Here is a 24,915-nt window from a genome sequence, read left to right as displayed (position 1 = left end):
GATCGATCCTCCAGTGGAAGGAGGGAAGATCGGGGCACCAAGGTTCAGACCCCACTCGGGACGCTCGCTAGCTGCGTGGCCTCGGACAAATCTATGGACGGACCAAAAGAAGGGAGTGAAGTAAAACGGGGTCCCATAGAGGAAGTCCCCAGGACACCAAAGTTTCCTTCCAGCCCTAACATTCCATTCTGTGGTTCGAGGATTCCGGGACTCGAAGGCGGAAATGGGTGAAGAGTGACAACGACACCCCCAGGCAAGTCCCGCCCCCTGCTCGCCTCCTCGGCCCCGCCCGGAAAGCCACTGCAGTCCCGGCGTAGGCCGGGCGGTGACGCCAGAGAGCCCGAGGAAGGGAGCGGGGGGAAGACGGCCTGAGGGGCGGCGCGCATGCTCGCGCTTGCCCTTCTCCCAATGGCGGCCGTCCGTCTCCTTTCCCGGCAGGCCACCCGCCCGTCTCCTCTTCCCCCCCCCCACCTCCCCTGGCAGGGCGCGTCACTTCCGGTGGGAAAGGCCCGCCGCCGCCGCCGCCATTTCGGGCGCTGCTGAGGAGCGGAGGCCGGAGCCGGTCCGCGGGGCGGCGGGCGGTCGGTCGTCGGTCGGGGCGGGCAGGCCGGCCGGCCGGCGCGCGGGCGTGGAGGGGCGCGCGCGCGGGCGGAGGGGCGGCGGCGGCGGCGGCGGCATCGTCCTCGGCGGGCCAGGCCCGGGCCCGGGCCCAGGCCCAGCCCCAGCGTGTCGGGGCGGAGGCGGCCATGGCGGGCAACTTCGACTCGGAGGAGCGGAGCAGCTGGTACTGGGGGCGGCTGAGCCGGCAGGAAGCGGTGGCGCTGCTGCAGGGCCAGCGGCACGGGGTCTTCCTGGTGCGGGACTCGAGCACCAGCCCCGGGGACTATGTGCTCAGCGTCTCGGAGAACTCGCGCGTCTCCCACTACATCATCAACAGCAGCGGCCCGCGCCCGGTCGCCGCCGCCGCCGCCCCGCCGCTGCCCCTGCCGCCGGCTGCCGCGCAGCCTGGGCCCGGTGAGGGAGCGGCGCGGGGACCGGGCGGGGGGAGGGCGCGCGGAGACCCCCCTCCCCGGGGGCCGAGTGCCCGCCACGGCCGCCCCCGGGAGCGGTGGAGACGTTGGCCGGGGGGAGGGCGGGGGGCTGGGAGCGGGCGACGGGGACCCCTGCCCTTAGTCACGGCCTCCCTCTGACCAGCGGGGAAACTGAGGCTTCCGTGACCTGCCCAAACGTCATCGCAGACCCGCAGGCGACTCGTTGGCCCGGGAACGTGCCCTGGCCGAATGGAGAGCGGGCTCCTTTTCCCCACCCGAGGCCTTCGATCATGAATTAAGGGCCAGGAGGGCATCTTGCAAATGAGGAAACTGAGGCCTAAAGTGCTTGACCATGTAATGACCAGGCCGTCATTTGATTCACACTTTTATAAGTAGTCTTACTTTGAAATGAAATTTTCATCCCGTTTATTTCCATTGCACGGTGTCAGTGGGCATGGCTTGGTCTTTCAAATGACCGGGTCCTGAGTTTCCACGACATGATTTTCTCTTACTTTTTAAAAATGAAAATTTATTTTCAGACCTGCATTCTCTCCCCCCTCCCCTTCCCCAATTATTTCTCAAATACTCGCAAAGCTTTTTTTCCTTCATAGAGGGGAAGGATGAGTACCACTGAACCTCAGAGGAGGCTTAGATGGGGTCCTAGTGACTTGGTCTTTCTGCTTGGGCCAAATTGGTAGCCCGAGGCGTGTCTCAGCAACCAAGGTCATGGTTTTCAGTTTGTTTTGTGGAGGTGGAGCTAGGGAACAGAGGAACAAACTTAATTTGGTGGATACTTTATCGGGAAAAAAAAAGTTGAATGTGGACTTTTAATTTCTCTTCCTTGATTTAAGTTCTAGGAAGGATCTTGGAGGTTATCTTGTCCAAGTCCTTCATTTTGCAAATGAGGAAAACTGAAGCCTAAAGTGATTAAGTGACTTTCCCCAGGTCATATAGTTATGGTAGAACTAAGATTTGAATCCAGTTCTTCAGACTGCTACCCTTTTTCTCCTACTGCATCAAACTTAACTCTAACTTAAAATCTAGCTGGTTACTACCAGGATGCCTTTTACTGTGTAGCATGGGGACCTGTAGGCTATAGACACAACTGGATTTTCTGGACATTTGGTGCCTAGTGCTTGTCTTTGGTGGAGTCGAGAGTTAAAGAAACTCCCCCCAGTATGGTAGCAATATCTTCATTTGATGTTGCCCATAGTATAACAGGACAAAGATGACCTCTCCATTCTGTTAACTAGGATGTGTCTTGAGGCTGGATCCAAGCCAACTGTTTGATTTGGAAGGCATCATTAAATCAGTTCCTAACAAAGATCATATAAGGCCAGAAGTCAGGAGAACTGATGAATGCTATCGTATTAATACAGAGCAGCTGGTATTGGAAGGAAGCAGTTACTCAAATGGGGAAGCAGTTTTTTAGTTTTAAAGTTTTTCACTTTAAATTTTGTTTTTGAGGGCTTTTCCCTATGAAATCAGTTCATGAAACATCTCACCTTTTTCAGACTGATTAGTGTCTTAGTAATTGGGACATCATTATACCACATGTCTAAAGTTTGTGCATAGGCTTGAGGCAGTTTGTAAGGGTATCTTGGGCTGCCCTCAGATAGTAGAATGGATAAAACTTCATTTTTTTTCTGTGTGCTTTGACTTAGTGGCAAAATGTAGAGAGGAAGGCTAGGTGCATAACGTTAGTCTCCTCACGTTGGGGTTTTCAATCTCAGTATCGGTATGTGCTTTGATAGAGGGCCCCTCCTTTTCAAAACAAAATGCAGCTCAGATACTGCCCTGGCCCAGCCAGGGATGTTAGGATTGTCACCCGGCCGGGTGATTAGGAAGGCACAGTTCAGAGTGAGAAGCAGCAGTGTTGTTTTCTACCACATTCTCCATTTTCCACTTAGTGCATTTGATTCAGCTGTAGTGGATTTGAAGGTTATTTCTGCTCGGGCTTTACTGGGTTTTTTTTTTTTTGAAGTCATATAGGAAGTTGGTTTGAATTTTGTTGGGGAATCTAGAAGCTCTCTTGCCCTTTTCAGGATCCCAGTAGTGCTCAAAAGACCATTACATTGGATGAAAGAGCACCTGGGAATGTGAATGGTGTAAGGCCTTTGCTTCCAGTGTGCCTTGGTTTTCTTCAGTGCCCAAGTAGAGTCTGAGACCGAGAAGAAAAGCTGTCCCCAGCCCCCTGCCATCCTTTGTTTAGGGCAGGAAGGTGGGGTGGGGAAGGAAACAGAGCTTCTAAAAATCTTTGGCAGATTGGGAAAGAATTCAGTTAGAAAGATATGCTAATGATTGCTTTGCTCTTCTGTAAATAGAAACACAGGCAGTAACAGTATAGTTTAACTTAAATAAGTATAGTTATGCTTCACCTTTTTTTAGTTGGAGAACTTTTCTTAGGGTGGTATTAAGGGTCATCTGCTAGACCATGGTAGGGGAGTTAGTGTTAGCAATACAATTCTTCAGACTCCACTCTGAGGCTGGGCTTTCCAGTTGAGCAGCCCTGATATAGAATGAATTACTGAAATTTGAAGCTGAAAGGTACGTTAAAGATGATTTAGATCCACTGTCCTCTCATCCCCAGGCAGTTTCCAGCCTCTTAGTATTCAGTTTAACAAATATTATATACACTTACCTTTTCACTTTCAACTTAATTGTGAGTGTAAATATAGAATGCCAATTACATTGTAGAATTCTGGTGTGGGAAATGGATGATACAGTTTCCATCCTTGAGATTATGGCTTAGTTGGTTAGACTAAATGTACAAGTACAAAGTAACAAAGACAAATTGTACAGATAAAGGGTAGTAGAGAAGGAACCAAGATCAGATTGTATAAATTAAGGAAGACTTGAAATAGGTGAGTATTTATCACCTTAACAGCAAATGCAAACCTTCCTAAATACAAGGAAGAGGGGGAAAAAAGGAATTGTACATGAAACTGAACTTCTGTGTATTTTTAAAAAATATCTTACATTTTAAAAGGTAGTAACAAAATCTCCCTGTTGTGTTTCCTTCTGAGCTCTTGTTTTTTTGTTGGGGCAATGAGGGTTAAGTGACTTGCCCAGGGTCACACAGCTAGTAAATGTCAAGTGTCTGAGACAGGATTTGAACTCAGGTCCTCCTGAATCCAGGGCCCATGCCTTATCCGCTGTACCACCTAGCTGCCCCCTAGCTCTTGGTTTTTATAACATAGGTGGTTTTTTTAAGAAATGTTTTATTGGTGTTCTTTTCATTCTTTTTTTCCTTCTAATACTTCACATCAACTCAGTCCCACCCCCTAAACTGAATCCTTACTCAGCAATTAAGTATAATTAAGCAAAATAGACCAATGTATTGACTGTGTCTTAAATGTTTGTCTCATCCTGGACTTATAGTCCATCAAGAGGTGGGAAGTATGCTTCATCAGCTTTATGATTGGTCATTGTATTAAATCAGGATTTTGAAGCCTTTGAAAGTTTTTTTATTATACTCATCCTGTAAATTGTTCTCCTGCATAAATTCATACTGGTCCCCCAAGTTTCTCTGAATTTATCATATTCATCACTTCTTAAAGTGGAGTAATGTCCGTTCCATTCCCTTCCTGTGCTCCAGTTCAGCCGTTCCTCAAATGATAGGCACCCACATTATTTCCATTTCTTTGATATAACATATAGGGCCTTTCCATTTAGGTCATATGGAAAGGATGAATTGTGCATCACATTTTAAGGAAAGCAAGAGATGGGGGGGGGCACATCAGCATAATAGGCATAATGAATTTCAAAGCATTTGATTGTGGATTCTTCAGGAAAGGGTCTTCCTCATTTTCATCTGCCCACCTCAGTGCTTAGTGTTGTGCCTCTCACATAGTGGGTGTTCAGTAACTGTTGAATTAGCAGATCTGAAAGCATGGGGATGACGAATGAATGGGACTAAAATTTCATGCTCTGGATAATAACATTTTGTGTCAGACATATACATTAGGGAAACTATATGTGTTTGCAGGCTCTTTGGCTTAGAAAGTGTCCTTTGTTCATTCTCTACATTCTGGCTTATGGGAGAATCTGAAGGTTTCTAAAGAGACTTCAGTGGTAGGTGTCAAGTGTTAGGGCAGGCATACCATTTTAAGAAACTTAAATTGCATAAAAATGTATGTGGTCTGCTTAAGAGAACATGCTAGACCATGGAATCTGTGGGGAAGTCTTAAGTCAGCAATCCTTTTGGCTCTGAATGTCCATCCTCAGTAGGCCCCACCAATATCTGTGACTGCCATTGGCAGGCTTAAAGGCATAGGCTGGAAAGTTGAAAAAAAAGGGGGAGTTATCTATAACACTCTATATATCTATATAAGGGTGGGGGGAGAAGACAGAAAAGAGAATGTCCTAGGAGATAAAGATGGGACCAGGAGGATGATGTGCTATCGGTATTTGCTTCACGGACTGCTCATTGGGCCTGGTGCCCTGGGTTGTCCCACGATTTCCATAAACTTTCTGGTGCCTGGGCCTGGCAGACTGTAACCTGAAGACCCAAGTGTCCAGGTGAAGTTGTGATGGATGACTTGAGAACGTGCTTTTGTCCAGTGACACAAAAAGCAGACTTTCAGACAGTGAAGTGTGTTGCTTTCCAGCAACTCATTGAGAATCTAGCAAAGGTTTTATGTAAAAACCTTGGATGCTAAGCTCAAGTGATAAGGTTAAAATTAGGTTCTTGGCTTTAAGAATGCCAAGGTGTGAGGGCAGCTAGGTGGCACAGTGGATAAAGCACCGACTCTGGATTCAGGAGGACCTGAGTTCAAATCCCACCTTAGTCACCTAACACTTACTGGCTGTGTGACCTTGGGCAAGTCACTTAACCCCAATTGCCTCACCAAAAAAAGAATGCCAAGGTGCCTTTCCTCTTAACATGTGTGCATATGCGAGCGCGCGCGCGCACACACACACACACACACACACACACACACAGAGTTATTTTGGCCAACCAGTCCTCTCTCTGTCCCCTTTGCTTTCTGGTGGTTTTGGTTTGAGATGAGGAAGTGGTTTGGCTGGTCCTTTAGGCTTTTAGGAAGAGAATTGTAGGATAATGGGCTTATCTATGACTTGTTATCTATTAGGTCTCTCATCCTTTTATTTTTTGGAGTTTGGAGCTACCCAGACGTGGAGAAAGGCCCAGCTTTGGAGTCTGGGTACAAGTTCTGTCCCTGACACATGAGATTGTGGGCAAGTCCTTTTAAATTTTATAGCATTTCGCAATTCTCCTCAGCCTGTATTATCTTGCATTTGTTTCTTTGTCTGTTGGTATTACTGAAAAAAACCCAGGAACCAGGTTACATAGTCTATATACCATAAGACAAAATATGTGGTGGGTAGAAAAAGGAGATGAATCAGGCCAACTTCATGTCCTGGGGAACTATAGAAGCCAGTCTGGGTCAAGGAAGTATGATCTTCATAAATGGCATTTCTTCTCCTCATCGCCTGTTCTGCACATCTTACCTTAGACTTTATCAGAGTCCTTAGGAAAATCAGGGGTGACAGTTATCTCATACCCCAACCAGAAGAAGCAACTTCTTATTTATTTACTTGCTTGCTTGCTTACTTACTTACGCTGGATTTGAACTCAGGTCCTCCTGAATCCAGGGCTGGTGCTTTATCCACCGTGCCACCTAGCTGCCCCAGAAGCAACTTCTTAATACTTAGAGACAGTAACACACACAGTCTCCTCTTCAAGTTTTCATTACTGCATGTGATTTTAATGAATTCATTAAAATTTTATAAATTTCTTTAATTACCTAATGGAAGTCAGTGGCAAAGTGGAATTCAGTGTTTCAAATAGGACTTAATTTTGTGACCTATTCCATTCTGGAATATTTGCAAATGTACCCAGACCCTTCCTCCGGGTGACAACTGTACTGGGATGTAGGAACTATTCATTCACCTCTGCTTGTCTAAGTCTAGCCTGTCTTCTGATGGCTCTGCCTCAGCAGGTGGTCTGTGACCCATGGTCTTGACTGCCCCAGACAAGGGAATGCTGAACATAGCTCTCTGTTATTCCTATTAACTCTGTCATAAACTTGGAGCAAAGGTGTATTACAGCTTAGGATGAAAGGAAAGGCCTTGTTCTCTCCTGTGCTTAGTACCTTAAAATTAGACAGTCTATGACAGCTTCTCTGAGAGCTATAAGACCTGGGTTCTAGTTATTGCCCAAATAATCTCAAATTCTATATTAGGAACTACTTGGGGTCACTTGATTGTTTTTTTTTTCTTATTTTATTTTAATTTTTTTATTGAGGCAGTTGGGGCTAAGTGACTTGCCCAGGGTCACACAGCTAGTAAGTGTTAAGTGTCTGAGGCCAGATTTGAACTCAAGTACTCCTGACTCCAGGGCCAGTGCCCTATCCACTGCACCACCTAGCTGCCCCTATGTAGTTTTTTTAATTTTTAAAATTAAAAAAAAAAAATTTACTTGATTGTTCTTGGTCTGTGTCTGCTATAGATTTGTGGCCCAAGGCTTGGGCATCCACTAAATGGTCCTGGATTCTGGCCGGTACCCAGAATTCCTGGGTTTGGATTGGTCTCTCGCCTTGCCTGCTAGCTAACTACTTGTAGCTTACAACCCTGAATTCCACAGATAGACTTTGTACTGTGCAAGGAATGTGTATTTACTCTTTACTCATGAGAACTGCACTGTCCTTTAAATTAGGTCTTTGTTCTCCCATTATTCAGCTGGGGTGAAAAGAGAAGGCACTGCAACACTCATTCTGAAATGTAGGCCTTTAAATCCATGAATCCTTTCAGAGTTCTTCCTTATCTTTAAAGGCAGAGTTCTATATTCTAGTTATTCGTTCTACCCTTATGGCATTCACTCCTGTAACATTTAGTAATTCAGGGTTTTATGGATCTGCAATTTCACTGGTTTGGGCATTCACTCTATCAGTGCAGAGTGTCTCTATAACTTAGAAAGATACGACTGAAAAATTCATCGTGTTGGCCAACCTGATGATGATCCTCTCCAAATTTAGGTACTCTGAGTCTCAGACAACAGGCATGCAGACAAGCAGTCGATCTCTGGACCTAGACTTATTTGAAGTCTTTCCAGCTTGTAGGGCCTGCCTAAACCTGTACTCCGCTGGCAAGAATTCAGGGACACGTCCACATCGTGATGAGGCATGCAAGGAGCTCTTTTACCATTCCTAATCAACTCATTCCTTTTGCCCCCCCAATGTATAACTTACAGGGCCATTAGGGGACTCAGGATAGGGTGCACAGTCTGGAGTCAGGAAGAAGTGATTTAAAATATGGCCTCTAATGCTTGCTAGTTGTGTGTGACCTTGGGCAAGTCACTTAGCCTGTTTGCCTCAGTTTCCTCATGTGTAAAATGGAGATAATAATAGCACCTATCTCTCAGTGTTGTTGTGAGGATCAAATGAGACAATAATTCTAAAGCACTTAGCTCAGGACCTTACACAATGTAAGTGCTATATTAATGTTAGCTGTTAGTATTCCCCTTTAGTTTGTGGGTTTCTTGAGGTCAAGGACTGTCTCTTGCCTCCTTTTGTATACTTAGGACTTACTACAGTGCCTGGCACACAATAGATTCTTTGGGGGGGGGTGTGTGAGGCAATTGGGGTTAAGTGACTTGCCCAGGGTCACACAGCTAGTATATGTCAAGTGTCTGAGGTCACATTTGAACTCAGGTCCTCCTGACTCCAGGGCTGGTACTCTTTCTACTGCAACACCTAGCTGCCCCTACAATAGATTCTTTTTTTTTTTTTTTTTGGTGGGGCAATGAGGGTTAAGTGACCTGCCCAAGATCACACAGCTAGTAAGTATCAAGTGTCTGAGGTCATATTTGAACTCAGGTCCTCCTGAATCCAGAGCTGGTGCTTTATCCACTGCACCACTTAGCTGTCCACAATAGATACTTAAATTGATTGATTGGTAACTTAGTTTTAGAGAGCTGGCTGGGACACTGAGAAACCAAGTAACTTTCCTAAATAACTTCCATAGACAAGGCCAGAGGCTTTGCATTTCATCTCCCCTCAGGAGAGAACTTGGATTTGGATATGGCTGCTTGAAAACTATATCAGATTGGGCAGTGGGTGGGGCGGGTTCTTTTGAAGATGGGAATGCACCTGGTCTGTCCAAGACATCTAGATCTTGAACCCAGATTTTCCTTATTCCCATGCCAACTTTCCAACTAACCACTGTACAGTGCTACCTCAATTATGGGATAAAGGCCTCTATTTCCTTAAATTTCTTCTTAAAAGTAATATTGATAACAAAGAATAATAGATAAACATGGGTTAAATGAAGGATCTTAAAATTTAAACTATAATTTGATTTGAAAATAAATACCAAACATCTCAACAAGATAAAAACAGAACATTTGTTCTATCTCCCTCTGAATCATTTATAATGCTGTTGAAAAAACTTGTATTTCTCATTCAGGGGCAACTTTGTTTTTTGTTTATTGGTTGTCTGTCCTTTGTCCTTGCATTTTAGAACCTTAGGGCAGAAAAGAGCAATGTTCTAAAATTGGTTTCTCTTGTGGTCAGCTAAAATCATGTTTTGTAGAAATTCAGCCGGCAGGTTCTTTTATTTAGTCTCCTAGTTTTGGTTGTAGCAGTTGTGATCTAACTGCAGCTTTCACTGCTCTTCCTGTACTCCCTAGTTTAAGTGACTCTTCAGTTCTTTGCTGCCATTCTGATTGCCACACTGAGCTACAGAATCTTAGGGACTGATGTTCTATAATAACCTTCCTTATGTGACTGCAACAGAGACCCTTACATGGATTTTTGCAGGCGCTGAGAATCTTGAGTTTTCACAGACAATATCAGGAACAGAAACACCAAAGGCTGCAGGTTCTGTGAAACGTGTTCTGTTTGGGGATTCGCTCTCAGGGCACCATATTTTGACTATTTCTGATACTATTAAAGTTAACATAAGCCATTTTGTGGACATTGAACTCTTTCCACGTGGCCATATATTCAGCCAGTTATTTTACAAAGTTTCTTGGGTGTTACATTTGTATATTAAATTTGAAATCTAAAGATGGTTTTGAATGCAGCATATTCTAGTGAATAATATCCTGTTGTGTTTCTTTCAGGGCTGAACCCCTCCAGACTCCGAATAGGAGATCAAGAATTTGATTCATTGCCTGCTTTACTGGAATTCTACAAAATACACTATTTGGACACTACAACCTTGATAGAACCTGTTGCCAGATCCAGGCAGCATAGTGGAGTAATTCTTAGGTCAGAGGAGGCAGAGTATGTGCGAGCTCTCTTTGACTTTAATGGGAATGATGAAGAAGACCTTCCGTTTAAGAAAGGAGACATCTTGAGAATCCGGGATAAGCCTGAAGAGCAGTGGTGGAATGCAGAGGACAGCGAAGGCAAGAGGGGAATGATACCTGTCCCTTACGTCGAGAAGTATAGACCTGCTTCCGCCTCAGTATCAGCTTTGATTGGAGGTAACCAGGATAATTCCCACCCACAGCCACTGGGTGGGCCGGAGCCTGGGCCCTATGCCCAACCCAGCGTCAACACTCCGCTCCCTAACCTCCAGAATGGGCCCATTTATGCCAGGGTTATCCAGAAGCGAGTCCCTAATGCCTACGACAAGACAGCCTTGGCTTTGGAGGTACATAATGGGCAAAACCTAGAAAGAAGAGATCTGCTCCAGGGATCTCCCTTTCAGACATATTGCAGCTTTGTAGACATGCGGTGCGCGAGCACCAGCATTGTGATGTTACCATAGATGTCAAACCGATAACTAATGATTTAGGAGTTTGGTGTTGGAGATGAATACTTCTTCGTAGAAAGCCTAACCTAGAATGAATAACCATATAACTACTTGAAGCATGGCTACTGATTATTCTTCATTCTGATTGATTTCTTCTACTAAGTGTACTTGGGCTAATTTCATAATAACCTCATCTTTACAAGAAATAACCTAAGAGTTTTCTCTTCTGTCTTCTAATATCTTCCTTGTTTTCTCTTTGTCCTTTTTAAATGGGTTGGGTTCGTTCACAAATTTGAATGTAATAGGCAGACTGCACTGTCAAAATGTTAAATGTCACATTTTCCCCAAATACAGTGGTCTTAACATTCTAGGTGTTGGTTTTCCCCAAAATTGGTTGTATTAACCAAGCAGCCAAATAAGAATGTCAGGAGGAAACCATAAGGCCTGTCCAACAGGTAAGGTGATGCATAGGGTGTCGATTTCTAGAAAAAGAAGGATATGTTTTGGTTTCAAAGAACTTTGGGCTGCAGCCTTATTTAATTTTCCTTGTTTCTGTATTTCTCAGGTGTTTGCACATTTCTCCAGGAAGGCAAATTCCTTCCTTTAATAGTGTTTTATCCTTGATAGAACATACTCTTTTGAACCAATAAGGGCATTGTGTTGCTGCTTCTCTTCATCTTATGTCATCCTTGTACATTCTATTTTTGGGGAGTACATAGCAAGGCCAGCACAGTTTCTTGATACTACCTTTCCTGCAGAAGAGGCCTGCATTTCAGTCTCTACTCATGGCATAACTTGGATTTGCATGTGGCTGGTGGAAAAATATATCAGTTGGGGGTTGAGGGGGAGGCTGGTGCTTTTGATGATGGAAGTGTTCCTGGTTTAATTTGGAGCATCTTCAGATGCCTTTCATTTGAAGATAATGCTATTATGCTTGAATAGCCGTAGGATAGGACTGTGATACTTTTGAACCAAACCATGTTGACTGAAAGCTTTTAGATTCGAAAAATTGTTGACTTTCATTTGATGGTCCAACACAGTCGTGTATATTTGAATGTGTGTGGAAGGTGGTGCTAGGTAAACTTGTCTTGTGTAGTTTTGTCCTGAAAAGCGAAGGAATTTTCTGATTGAGTTTATTTGAATCAGTTACTGAGTGCTCCAATCTGTAATTGGCTATGTAATCGAGAAGAGTTGGAATGCTACACTCAGTCCCAACTTGGGAAAGCCAAAGGATGGATTCCCATCCATGAACACTTTTTCCTCATAGTGGACTGTCATAGCTGGTTTTAATTTAATCACTTCCTTGAGACACAGACTTTGGCCAGACATGATCCTTCCAGCATGTCAAGAAAAATGTTTAAAGTTTAGAAAAGCTCACATATCTAGGGGTTTTCTTGCATTTGAGTTCCTTGGGGACAGGAGCCATTGGTTTCATATGGCTTTAGAATTCAAGATAGGCCTGTAGGCGGGATGCTCGACATGGGACTTGGTAGAACTAGGCAGATTGGGTAAAATGGCATAGGTGATAATGACACAAGGCTGACTTATGGCTAGGAAATAGGTTAATAAATCATTGCTTTTATTTCCACATCCTTTCAGTTGTAAAGATAATTGTTTTAAGAGTCTTGGCTTTTATCTTATAGGCCATTGTGAAATACAAATTTCATGAGATTAGAACATTTCATGGTGGCTGTTAGCCAGAATTAAGGTGAATGTTGATCAATATTTAGCTTTAGGGGATAAAAGTATAGAGAGTTCATGATTTTGGTTTTGTTTGCTTGGGTGTTGGCTTTGAGCCGCATGTATTGATTGCTAGAGAGCATCTTCACAAATTATGCAAAGTGTTGGTCATGGCATTTAAATATGAGGCTAACTTTAGTGATTATCCACAGCACACATTGCTACGCTGTTACTTATCTGGCCTATGGTTCTGTCTTATGTTCTGATCATTCAGAGTGACCCTCAGGAGGCCTGGTCTTGGAATGGTGAGGTGCTTTAGAATAGAACTTTATTGTAATAATGCCCTTTTAGGAGGAACTTGTGTTAATTTCAGCCAGGGTTTTTGTGTAAGGCACCACACTAGGTGCCGGCTATAAAAAGACAAAAACAGGGCATTCCCTGCCCCTAAGGAACTTCTGTTCTGCAGAGCAATTAAACACATACCTAGGTCAGCAAATGTGAGTTTGAGAAGGAGGCAAGCATGAACAGCTGGGGGAGTCTCGGACCAGAAGGAGGAATCACTGAAAGCCAGGTGGAGAAGGCCCCACCTGAGCTGAGCCTCGAGAGAACGTTTGGTTTGGAAGAGACCTTAGGAAGTTATCTAGTTCTCCATTTTGTAGATACGTCAGATAGAATGATTTCTCATTAGAACGTGGTTCTGCAGTGTTTGCTCGCCAGATAGCTGCAAGAGTGAGTGAGTGTTTTCCTTCCTTTTTGCTTAGCTCCTTGAATCATACCGAAGTAACTGCTCTAATAGTGGTATCTTCTTTTGTGGTTTGCAGCTGTTACCCTTCCTCTTCTGTGCAGTGAGAGCACACCTTACTTCAGCGACACCTCCTTGGTGTGTGGTAGCCTTGGCTTCTCAGCACCTCCCTCAACTCTGAACCAGAACATCCTGGTGAGGGGCTACACCCTGGCACTTTGCTTTTAGTAGATGGTGTTGTTTCAGCTGACACATGAGAAGACTCTCTGCTGTAGGAGACGGACTTCTTTGGACATCAATTGTAGAAAAGCTCAGCATCTTGGTCCAGGTCTCCGGCATGCAGATAAGGGTACTGTCAATCAGTAGGCATTTGTTAAGCACCTGCTGTGTGTTAAGCACTGGGCTTAGGTGCTGATGATACATATACAAAGAATAAGGCAGTTCCTGCTCTCAAAGAGATTAAATTTAGGGAAGACATGAAATTATTGTAAACAAATAAACAATAAGGAGGGAGGAAATGCTATACGTAGGAAGTGGTGCTGGGAAGAAGTATTCTTAGGGGGGGAGGTGTGAGGAGGGCCCTGTACCACAACAGCCAGGACTCATCTCGACCAATGGGAGGCAATAGCAGGGCATCATTGCATCTTAATTGAAGAAATGGGGCCTCCTCTGTTCTGTTTACTAAAAGGATAAGGATAATGATAAGGGGAGCTTATCATTAAACCTGTTTATAATAAATATAATCAGCCAGCTATAAGAACCCCTCTGGTCTTTAGTTTCCTCGTCTGTAAACTGAAGAGATTTGTTCCATTTGTTGTGTTTATATCCACAGCACCTCACTCAGATCCTTCCACATCCTAGGCTTCAAGGCAGCGTTTTGTTGATTAATTGTAACCTGCCTTGCTACACAGACTCATAGGTCCCAGTGAAAAGAGGTCAACCCCACAATGTGGTAGGGAACCCCTAGGAGACTGTGCTATTACTTCTTGGGGACCCACATTCTTGTGGATCTTGTGGAAAATTAGTGGAGTGGGCAGATGGAAGAAAGGCAGTTGTCTCTGTCCATCAAGAAAGGGGGACTCCCTGGGTCATCTGGATGAAGCCTGCGAGTCCCTGGGGTTTCAGAAGCAACTATGGCAGGGCAGCCGTGTGCTGCCTGTTTGCAGTGGATGGCTCTGTAGGTGCTTGGCCTGAGCGTGGATCAGTGCTTGGGTGTCTTTGCTCTGCTGTTTCTTGGAGCCTGCTCTGGCTAAAGGCTTGGAGGCCACAGAGTGGAAAGGACACTAGCCGGGGAGTCTGCTCTTGGGATTTAAATCCTCTAGGTTTTAGTCAAGTCATTCAGCCTCCTGTAGGCCTTTGTTTCCTCATCTGAAATTAGGGGAGACCTTTAAGCTAGGCTGCTTTAAAAAAAAATCTTCATTTCCATATTAGCCTGTGTCCTCTGGCTCCGCGTTTCGGAGGATGTCATCTAGTCCTCTGTTAGAATACTTGCAGGGACCAGGGGCTCCAGACTGCTCAAGTTAGAAAATTAAGATGAAAAACATCCCAGAAGATTGTATGATGCTTTCTTTTCTTCCTCAAGAGAGGTAGGCCTTGTCTTAGCTGCTGAGGCAAAGATAATGTCCAACCCGCGTCCTGTCCTTTGAGGCTGGCTGTGATGCTTTTGCTCTTTCCTCTAAAAGTAGCCAGTAAGTCTTATTTTGCACCCTGAGTCAGGAGTGTGGGGAGCATCAAGCTTCATCTTCAGTCTTCAGGGATCGAGGTTTGTTGTTGCAGTGATTAGAGTTCTTAGTCTTTCACAGCTGTTTTTCATTATGATCTTCGGACTATGTAAGTTGTTCTTCTGGTTCTACTCAAGCTACTTGACATCAGATCATAGAGATCTTCCCAGTTACCTCTGAAACTGTCCCTTTTGTTATTTTTTCTTTCTTTCTTTCTTTCTTTTTTTTTTTTTTTGGTGAGGCAGTTGGGGTTAAGTGACTTGCCCAGGGTCACACAGCTAGTAAGTGTCAATGTTCTGAGGTCAGATTTGAACTCAGGTCCTCCTAAATCCAGGGCTGGCGCTTTATCCACTGCGCCACCTAGCTGCCCCCCTTTTGTTGTTTCTTAAGGTACAATAATCCATTACGTTCATAGACTATCATTTGTTTGGCTGTCCTTAGGTTAATGGACACTCCCTTTAGTTTCCAATTTTTTACTATTACAGGAAGAGCAGCTATAAATATTTTGTACATGTGGATCCTTTTCCTCTTTCTTTGATCTCTTTAAGGTTTTGGCTTATAGGCACAGTTGAGTGACTTTATGGAAATGATTTTAGATTGTTTTCCATAATGGCTGAACCAATTCACAGGCTGGCTAACAATCCATCCGTGTAATTAATGTTTTTCTACCATTTTCCTTTTTGGTCATCTTTGCTTGTCTAATAGGTGTGAGATAGAGCCCCAGAGCAGACACTTTTTTCCTTCCTTTTTTTTGGCAGGGCAATGAGGGTTAAGTGACTTGCCCAGGGTCACACAGCTAGTAGGTGTGTCAAGTGTCTGAAGGTGGATTTGAACTCAGGTCCTCCTGAATCCAAGGCCAGTGCTTTATCCACTGCGCCACCTAGCTGTCCCCTTTTTCCTTCTTAATGAAGGGCAAAAAAAGTAATGTTTTCCAGGAGATGGATGGACTATAAATTTTGCATATCCTTTGGATTGTTGTAGTTTTTGCTTTTCTTCAGTCAGATTTATTTTTTTAAATGTAGTATTGGAAAACAAGAGCATTCTAATTCACTGGTTTGTTTTGTTTCTTTGTTTTATTTATGCGCATTTTTGTGCCTAAAGACTTTGGAGCTTTGTAGCTAGGCTGGATCGGAGAAGCATGGATGTTACAATGGGTGACCCTTATTCTGTGAAGGACAGAGTAGAGAAGCAGTCAGATGAGGTGATGTTGTAGATATTGGTGGTAGAAGAGCGACTAATCACAGGTGACGTTTTAATTTCACAGACTCACAGGTATTAGAGGGGGAAGGGAGTTTAGAGATCATCTCGTTTTATAGGTGAGGATCAGGCCCGGAAAGGTGACTTACCCAGGACCACCCAGTTTCTTTCCTCAGGATATTCAACACCAGTCTCATCTAGGTTACTTCTTTATTGAGGAGCCACTGAGTTATGTTTGGCCCCTATGGCCAACCTCCCTTTTGACCACATTCGAATGTAGGGCTGTGACTGGGGATGCCAAAACCTAGGGAAGGCAGCAGAGAAGCAACTTAGAGCCCAGACGTTCCCTGGGTCCTGAAGCTGCCTGCAGGTGACTGGGGAACCTTTTCCCTTTGCCTTCCCTGGAGACTATAGGGAGTGAGATCATAGGCTTCCTTCTTAATAAGGGCTCACTCCGGCTTTTCTGCCATAGGGTATGGTTCAGAGGGCTCAGCAGCCTGAAAACTGGAAAGGAGGGAGTCAGTTGGCTCTGCTGCCTGCTCGTTGGGCAGATTTGGGAGTCGTCAGCAGTGAAAGCAGAATGATCTTCATATTTCTGACTCTTCCCTAACATTCATGTGAAATGGCCTTTCCATTAACTGTGACATGCATTTAGATACCAGAGCAGCCATGAGTTGTCGTTGACGTTTTCACAGAAAAGTACATTCCTTTGTGTCTCAAGGTTGTAACATCTTGGAGGCAAATGCTAGGTTTTGTCTGTACTGAATTAGGAAGTGGTGCACATGGTTCCAAACCACATTCATCCTCCTTATCTTCCTCCAGGTTTCCTTACCCCCTTTCTCTTCCCCCATTCCTTTCCTGCCTTGGTGAGGAGGACAGGAGAGGGGGGTGGGATGGGAAGACACTTGATGAACTACAAACATACCAGGAAGAAGGGGTTTTTTTCACACTCCCTGGGAAAAAAACAAAAAGTTCTATGCTGTGAGAGTGGTTGGCTCTGGGGATAGAAATTAGTGTTCATTAAGTGCTTTGCTCATTAACTTTTGGTTCCTAGGTAGGCCAAGTGATTTTCTAACTAGTAACAAGCAAAGAATGTAATGAGAAGTCATGGGAGGGAAGAACAGGTTGAAGGGAGAGAACTCAGGGAAAGAACATCTCATTCTGGTGCCTGTGAATGTTTGACTCTTAGGTATGCTGAATGAGCCATTCCCTCTGACCCCCTTCAGTTCCAAATTGCCTCCAGAATCTCTCATGACCAGCAGCAAACCTCACCTCTTTTTCTTCTTGTACTTCTAAGTAGAAACATTCTTTAGGGCTGTTACCTGGGGCTTATTAAAACTGCTGAGGCCGAAAGGGGGTGGGACTTAGCCAGGGTCAAGGAGTTAGTGTCAGGGCTGAGGCCTGAAATGAGGTCTTGGAAGCCATTCCCTTTAGGGAATGAGTAGAATGGGGAAAGTGGATATAAGTTGTGGCTACAGGTAGACTCTTTAGGGCCAAGGCTCTTCACCTTTCTGTGTCCTGGACCACTTGGACCGTCCAGTAAAGTTTATGAACCCTTCTCAAAGTAATGATTTTAAATGCATAAGACAAAACGCCTGGGATTACAAAGGGAACCAGTTACAGTAAGATGAAATTGTCAGAATATCTAAAAAACAACAAACTCACAGAGCCCAGGTGAAGAACCTAGCTTTTTTAGAGTCTCTTACAGCAGTGGGGTCTGATGTAAATAGGCATGGGGTCCATTTAGCCATCTATAAGGATTTCTGCAGGCACACAGTGCCTTAGAAAACCACATTACCATGATCTAGGTTTTGTGGTTTGAAAATTTATTTTGTTGACTATTATCTGCTCCAAAATGTAGTGGGCTGCATGTTTTTGAATCTTTGTTTTACAGCACCACAGAAATCTGAACATAAAGTACAAACTTGTTCCTTAAACTCAGGTGTCAAGAAGGGGAGTAGCTCAAACATGGGGTCGTAGTGTCAGTTTTCTTTTTAAGCTTTGTTGATGCTTTTGGTTTTTTACATAAATCATTCTATGATACCCACTGGACCTTACCTTGTAACAAAGGAATTCAGGCATGCCAATTTGACCAGTAAGGGGAGTGTCTGACATCAGGGGACACCCCCCCCTTCTTCCTCCCTGCTGCCAAGGGGGGGTGGGGAATGTGTTCTAGCATCTATTTACTTGGTTATCTCTGCCCTCCTGTCTACTGCCTGCACCCATATTCTGCCCCTCTTTCAGAATGTCAGCCTCCTAGGCAAGAGACAGGTGTCATTTTATATCACTGCGTATGGCATCTAGTGGGTGCTTGTCAAATGCTGTAAATAAATGACAACCCAAAAGGGAAAGTGGAATGTACTTGATGATAGTTTGACCTTAACATGGCATGTGACTGTCTGAGCAGTGGCATGGATTTCAATGACTTGTGCCTTAGCACTCTGTGTGTGGGGGAGGCATAGCCATAGCTAAACAGTCACTAGTGTGGGAGGGACGACTAAGAGGAGTCCTTTGGTATGGCAGTGCAGAGCCAATCCCTAAAGAAGTCAAAAGGGCTAAACTAATATGAATGGGAAGAAACTAGACACAGAATGCTGTCTGTGGCCTGGCCTTGACCCCCTCCCTGACCTACCCCCAGTAGTCCTCTTCCTTTGCTCAGAGTGCCTTTCCTTTCTCAGTATCTACTCATTGAACTGTTTGATTTTCTCATCTCTTATTCCCAGCCCATGCCCCATTCCTCTCTGGTGCCTGTAATCAGAAACCTTAGCTCCCATGTGTATCCTTGTGAGCGTGTTTCAAACTGTTCTTTGGGAAATCACAGCCTAAGGTACTTGATAAATTTATGTGAGAAATGAGGTTAAATTCTAGGGAAAGGCTTGAGGCCCAGCTTCTGGCTCCTTTGACTCACTGTGTGAGTATTGCTTCCTTGCTTTCATTGAATGAGACTGCACTCATAGTCCTGTGATACCCTTTTTCTTTTGTCAATTTCCAGGGTTGGCAACAGGATCAATAGATTTATTTTTCTCAAAACATGTTAGTTTGGGGGCAGCTAGGTGGAGCAGTGGCTAAAGCACCAGCCCTGGATTCAGGACCTGAGTTCAAATTTGGTCTCAGACACTTAACACATACTAGCTGCGTGTACCTGGGAAAGTCACTTAATCCTCATTGCCTCACCTTCTCCCACCCCCCAAAATGTTAGTTTGTAGATAGGGGATTCTTTTCTTTTCTTTTTTTTTTGTGAGGCAATTGGGGTTAAGTGACTTGCCCAGGGTCACACAGCTAGTAAGTGTTAAGTGTCTAAGGCCGGATTTGAACTCAGGTCCTCCTGAATCCAGGGCTGGTGCTCTATCCACTGCACCACCTAGCTGCCCCTTGTCTTTTTTTTTTTTTTTGGTGGATTATTTTCCTTTGAGGACTAAATTGTTTTTCCACCCCAAACTGAAAAATATTAGGGAGTATCCTTCTCAAAACAACCCCAATCTCTCCTTGCAGGCCTTTGCCTCTCTTAAATCACAGGGTCCTAGAATGGCAGGACAAAAAAGGATACTGGTCTCCTTGCTGGCTGATTCTTCATATGATATGATACTTCTGTCTCTGGACTTTGGGCATTTTCACTGACTCTTCCCCCATGGCTGCAACTCTTTCTCCTCATCTCCTGACCTGGCTTCAGTAAGAAGTCTTTCTCAGCCCTACTTAATCTTAGTGCCTTCTCTCTCCGAGATTATCTCCAATTCTGTATCGTGTTTGAATATAGTTATTTGCATGTGGTCTTCTCCCATTAGACTTAGCTCCTGGAGAGCAGGGACTTTTTGGTGCCTCTCTTTGCACTTAGCTCAGTGCTTGGCACTTTAATAAGTGATTGTTGGGGGCAGCTAGGTGGCACAGTGGATAGAGCACCAACCCTGGAATCAGGAGTCCCTGAGTTCAAATCTGGCCTCAGACACTTGATACTTACTAGCTGTGTGACCCTGGGCAATATATAAAGTGATTGTTGACATGGCTTTAGAGTTCCTCTGGTCTAAACTTCATTCGTAGATGAGCAAAGGGGGTCCAGAGACAGAAATTACTTGTCTGTGGTCCCTGAGCTCATATCCATTATATTGCACCATCTGTTTTACAAAAGCAGGAAATATTTGGGGTTCTTAAACTAACAAAAGTGCCCTTTATAGAGTTAGAGGGGTGTCTATGAAAACCTTTCCCCGCCAGATCCCATCTCTTCTTCCCACTCCCTCATATACCCCTACCAGACTTCAAAATTGATGTTGAGTCCAGTTGAGGATTAATTACTGAATGTATCCTTCAAGTCACCTGGCTTCTAAATTACCTTTCATTCTTCCCTTTTCCTCTCCACAAGTCCAATAAGTTGCCAACACTTGTTGATTCTGCCTCTGAGGCATCTCACTTCTGGAACTCCTGTAGTCACAAAGCCCCCACTAGTCCAAGCTCTCATCCCCTCTCTTCAGCATTATTGCAGAGCTTCCTCTTGGTTTCCCTGTGTGGGTCTGAACATATCACTCTCTTCCTTAAAAACCACCAGTGGATCTCCCAACCCTGTACTTTGCAAGACTGTTTTCTATGCCTAGGATGCACTCCTTCCTTATCTCTGCCTTACAGAATAACTAGCTTCCTCCAGAAGCTTTCTTGAGAACCAAAACTGTTCCATCTTTGTGTTCCTGGAACTTCACGTGGTGCTTGGTATGCAGTAGGTGCTTAACAAGTTTTGGATGAATTTCTAAAAAGCTGACGACACTGAGCATCTTTTACCTTTTGGGACATTGGATTATTCATAGTATTTGCCACTATTTGAATGTTTAGATTGACTTGAGCTTTTTTTCTGAGGTGGTTAGAAAATTAAATTCTGCCTATAGACCTCCATTTTTTTCCTCTTTTAAGACATTGTTAATTAAGTGATTGTTGTGGAGTTCTCAAAACAGATAACTCTGACCTTAATCCTGCCAACACTTAGTATTCCTGGCCCAGGGATGGGCATATGTCTAGACTGAAATTTCTATCTCTCAAACTAGCACAGACTGGTGTTATTCATTAAGCCATCTGAATGTTAGAAGCTTTTAAAAAGGCAAAGAAAGAAGAGCACAAATGTATTTTTCTCTGCTGGAAAATGAGAGTACGGAGACAAGGGGTCACATTAGGAAGCGTGGCCACAGGGAGTACCAGGCTGAGGGGGATGCAGCCTTCGTGGAAGGTAGAGGCAACTCCTCACCTGTCTATGCAGATTGAAGCTTACTGGGGAGACACTTTATCATTCTGTGTTTGAATCGGGAGTGCATGGCAATGAGTTGGCATTGCTTCCCTTGATTACTTTTGAGGTCCTTTGTGCCTGGTAGATTTTGCTCAAGTAGGACAGTGGTTGGGGCCCTCACGAGTTTGTTTGTGCTGCATAAGCATCAAATATTCTACACTCAACCCAGCCCTGGCAGTGCAGACTAGAAATTTAGGTTGTTGTAGTAGTTGAAAGACACAGTTCTTGTTAAATCAGTTTATCTTGAGACATTTGAAATTCTTGATGGTGTTATTTTCTTTTCTTTTTTTTTTTTTTTTTAGTGAGGCAATTGGAGTTAAGTGACTTGCCTAGGGTCACACAGCTAGTAAGTGTTAAGTGTCTGAGGCTGGATTTGAACTCAGGTACTCCTGAATCCAGGGCCAGTGCTTTATCCACTGCGCCACCTAGCCGCCCCTGATGGTGTTATTTTCCAGGACTGTTCTCTCTTTTTCTGCTCTTAGTTTCTCTTAAACACATCCCTTTTGTATTAACCATAAGAAATCAGCCTGGTGAATAAGGCTGGGCTGCTGGCAACTGGCTGTCTGAGGCAGTGGCTAAGCTTTTTTGGTCAAGTCAGCACCAAAATAATCACATGGGAAGGTCTTCCTAACCAGAATACTGAGATTGTTAGCATGCATTCTTAAACTGTAATAAATTGCTTTTCTTGTTCTCATCCTGCAGGTCGGTGAGCTGGTAAAGGTCACGAAGATTAATGTGAGTGGCCAGTGGGAAGGGGAGTGTAATGGCAAACATGGGCACTTCCCGTTCACGCATGTCCGCCTGCTGGATCAACAGAATCCTGATGAGGACTTCAGCTGAGTGTAGCTCAAGTTTTGCTGACAGATGGGAACAGTCTCAGTTTGTTTTTTTCCAACTGCCATCTATACAGTTTTCCTACTGATGTCAAAAGCAGTATCGTTTATATAAGCATTGTTACCCATGAACTCCTGGGACTGAACTACTCCATGCCTAACCTTGGTTCAAAAATATTCAGGGTACGAAACTGGATGGCTTCTGGGTCAACTTATAAAATCACTGATCATGGATGGTAACGGCTGTTGGTGTCAGGCATATGATTCCACCCTGCCTGGGTATTGTGTAAAGGAGAGAAAGCAACATCACTCTATGTTCAACACGGAGTTGTGGGTTTTTTCCCCAGACCGGTCATGTAAATTAAGTGGCTTGTTCCTTTACTGTCTCAGGCAAAACAAATCAACTGTAGGAAAATTGATGGACAGGTAGGAGTGTTGCACCCTGGTTATTATCCTTTATTTTGTGGTTTTGTGTTTTCATTCTCAATCCGTACCATAAATGCCTATAGACTGTATTTTTTCATCATGAAGAAATTGTGCACAGTGTGATTAAGAACTTTAAAAAAGGTTACCCTGCCCATTGGTATGGCTTTATAATTTACAGAAAATGACCACTGTAAGACATACTCTGACATTGCAGATCCTAAGAATTTTGAGGACACTACTCGAGGCATATGTCTTCCTTTCCAGTCAATGCTTCTTATTTTTTCTTAGGATCAATTCAACATTAAATTTGTTCTGCTAACACATAGCATTCTTTTTCTCCCTAAACCTACATATATATGTAACTTAAGAGAGCTGTAGGTTTAAGATCCAGTTGTGAAGTAGAATGTGCAGAGCACTAGACTCCTTAGCTTCAAGCTAGTATTTTACTCAGTGGATAGACAGGCCTTGTCCTCCTTCCAAAGGGGAAGAAAAAAGGCGCCAGGTGTCAGGGACTTCACTTACCCAGTCAGGACCCAGGGGAAGTCTCTTGAATTCTTGTGTCCAGTCTTTGGAGTGGAAAGACCAATCACTTATGACTATTCCATGACAGGTTTGGGGCCAGGTGTAGTCTGCTGCTTCTGTGTAACCAGCGTTCAAGGCAGCAGGCTTCAGTGCTTGGAGCGGTGCTTCTGAACCAATCTTCATGACAGCATGTGGATGAGCCATCCATTATGCACGGGTCACATCTGGTCTCAAAGTAGCTCACCCTGTAAACTGGCTGTCGTCAACTGTCTTTGTTTGTCCTTATGTGCAGATGTAGCTTATAAACCTTACTGACCATGAGCTTGGTGATTCTCTTGTGGGGCAAGGTGTTCCATGTGCAGAGGTATGACCAAAAATGTTTTGGAACAGTTCCTGGGCACAAAGCCAGAATGTGGTGCTTGGTACTCGGAGGGGCCTAAGAAGTGCTTGTTGATTGATCAGGAGGCTTTTCTAAAGGTGTGTGCCAGAGACACCATCCCATCCCCCCCCAGAATGGGATTTTACAGTGTTTCCCCTGAGAAGACTCAAGTGCTTCCAGGTTTAGTTCCTTGTTCGAGGGACATGAGTTGAAGCCAGTGGAGGACAATCGATGCCCACTTGTCCCTGCTTAATTGCCAGGAACAGTGGTGTGGATAACATAAAAACATTTATATTTGGCTTTGTAACACTCGTTTTATTACATGTTTTAATTGTTTACCTTCCTAATCATGTTTTCATAAGTTAATGAGAGAAGAGCTTGTGATCACTGAGCATGCCAAAAGATGGTGGAGGGAAAGCCAGCATTCCAGAATCATGCGTTAGTGAGAGAATCCAGGGCAAATAGATGAGTGGGCTGTAATGAAGATAATAGTTTGACCTCACACTACAGTAAAACTTGAGAGACCTTTCATCTTCAGCTTTTCTTGATGTGTAGCACAGTGCTATGCACACAGGTACTCAGTAAATGACTGAATTACTAGATTGAACTCATTTTGTTCTGCTTTGTCTTAATTGGTTAGTCCGGTTTCAGTGAATGAGCACAGATTGTTAAAAACCTAAATGCGTATTAACTCAGTGCTGTTTCCCTGAAAGTATGCTATTTGAAATCTTTGTGGAAAAAACTGTCAGACCCAATGGGGAATTTTGTATTTTGCTTTTGCATTTGACTTTCAAATTGGCTTGTAATAGTTCTAGAACATTGTTACCTGTTAAATTATCGAGACCCACATTTTTGCCCAAATCATGAGCATTTTTAATGGTTGATTGTCTATGACCATAAAAGCAGGGATTCTTCTATTGGAGCATTAAGATTTGGTTGTACATGGGCAGTTGCTGGACCTTAAGAAATCAAATGTCTTCTATAAATATTCTCTGGAAGCAAAATATTCATACACTATTTAATTGCAAATGTGCATTACATCACAGAGCAAAAGTAAACCTAAATTGGCTGCTATGTTTTATATAATCTCCTTTTAGCAAAGCCCATTCTTTCAATATTAATGTTTGACATGATTAATTCTGGTTAATTTGTTGGAATTCTTGTTAATAATGCAAATAGATCATTTTTAATTATCCTTTAGTAACATTTCACTTTTAATGTTTTGGAAAGGGTGATAAGCAAACCAATTTGAAACAAAATATAAACATATGCCATTGTATTATAACACTATACACTTTCTTGACAGTTAAAATCTTTTTTTAAAAATTTTTTTTGTAGCATGTAATGTATATGTTTATATATGTAGTAAATAAAAATATGGCCAAATGATTGGCTTGGTGA

At 43.7% G+C, this 24,915-nt stretch overlaps 1 protein-coding gene across 3 annotated transcripts; it reads left to right on the top strand.

Moving 5' to 3' along the window:
• The first annotated feature begins 645 nt into the window (after positions 1-645).
• On the top strand, positions 646-24,915 carry CRK (CRK proto-oncogene, adaptor protein). 3 transcript variants are annotated; one of them, XM_044001515.1, is made up of 4 exons: positions 1,195-1,385; positions 6,125-6,230; positions 10,117-10,652; positions 22,057-24,915. In XM_044001515.1, exons 1-4 carry the CDS (start codon positions 1,353-1,355, stop codon positions 22,192-22,194), a joined length of 813 nt encoding a protein of 270 aa, XP_043857450.1. In that variant the 5' UTR covers positions 1,195-1,352; the 3' UTR covers positions 22,195-24,915. The 3 variants fall into 3 exon arrangements, with proteins under 3 accessions (XP_043857451.1, XP_043857449.1, XP_043857450.1); XM_044001516.1 differs by lacking the exons at positions 1,195-1,385; positions 6,125-6,230 and adding an exon at positions 646-1,014 and having other exon boundaries at positions 10,117-10,482; positions 22,057-22,198; XM_044001514.1 differs by lacking the exons at positions 1,195-1,385; positions 6,125-6,230 and adding an exon at positions 648-1,014.

The sequence above is a fragment of the Dromiciops gliroides genome, chromosome 4 (genome assembly GCF_019393635.1).
Source record: "Dromiciops gliroides isolate mDroGli1 chromosome 4, mDroGli1.pri, whole genome shotgun sequence".
Lineage (NCBI taxonomy): Eukaryota > Metazoa > Chordata > Mammalia > Microbiotheria > Microbiotheriidae > Dromiciops > Dromiciops gliroides.
Note: the sequence above shows the minus strand (reverse complement) of the source record. Positions and strands in the feature narration are given on the sequence as shown.

Coding starts and splice junctions, on each gene's coding strand:
- CRK (XM_044001514.1), top strand. CDS start 747: ATGGCGGGCAACTTCGACTCGGAGGAGCGGAGCAGCTGGTACTGGGGG. Junction 1,015..10,116: donor TGCCGCGCAGCCTGGGCCCG/GTGAGGGAGCGG, acceptor TGTTTCTTTCAG/GGCTGAACCCCTCCAGACTC. Junction 10,653..22,056: donor AGACAGCCTTGGCTTTGGAG/GTACATAATGGG, acceptor CTCATCCTGCAG/GTCGGTGAGCTGGTAAAGGT.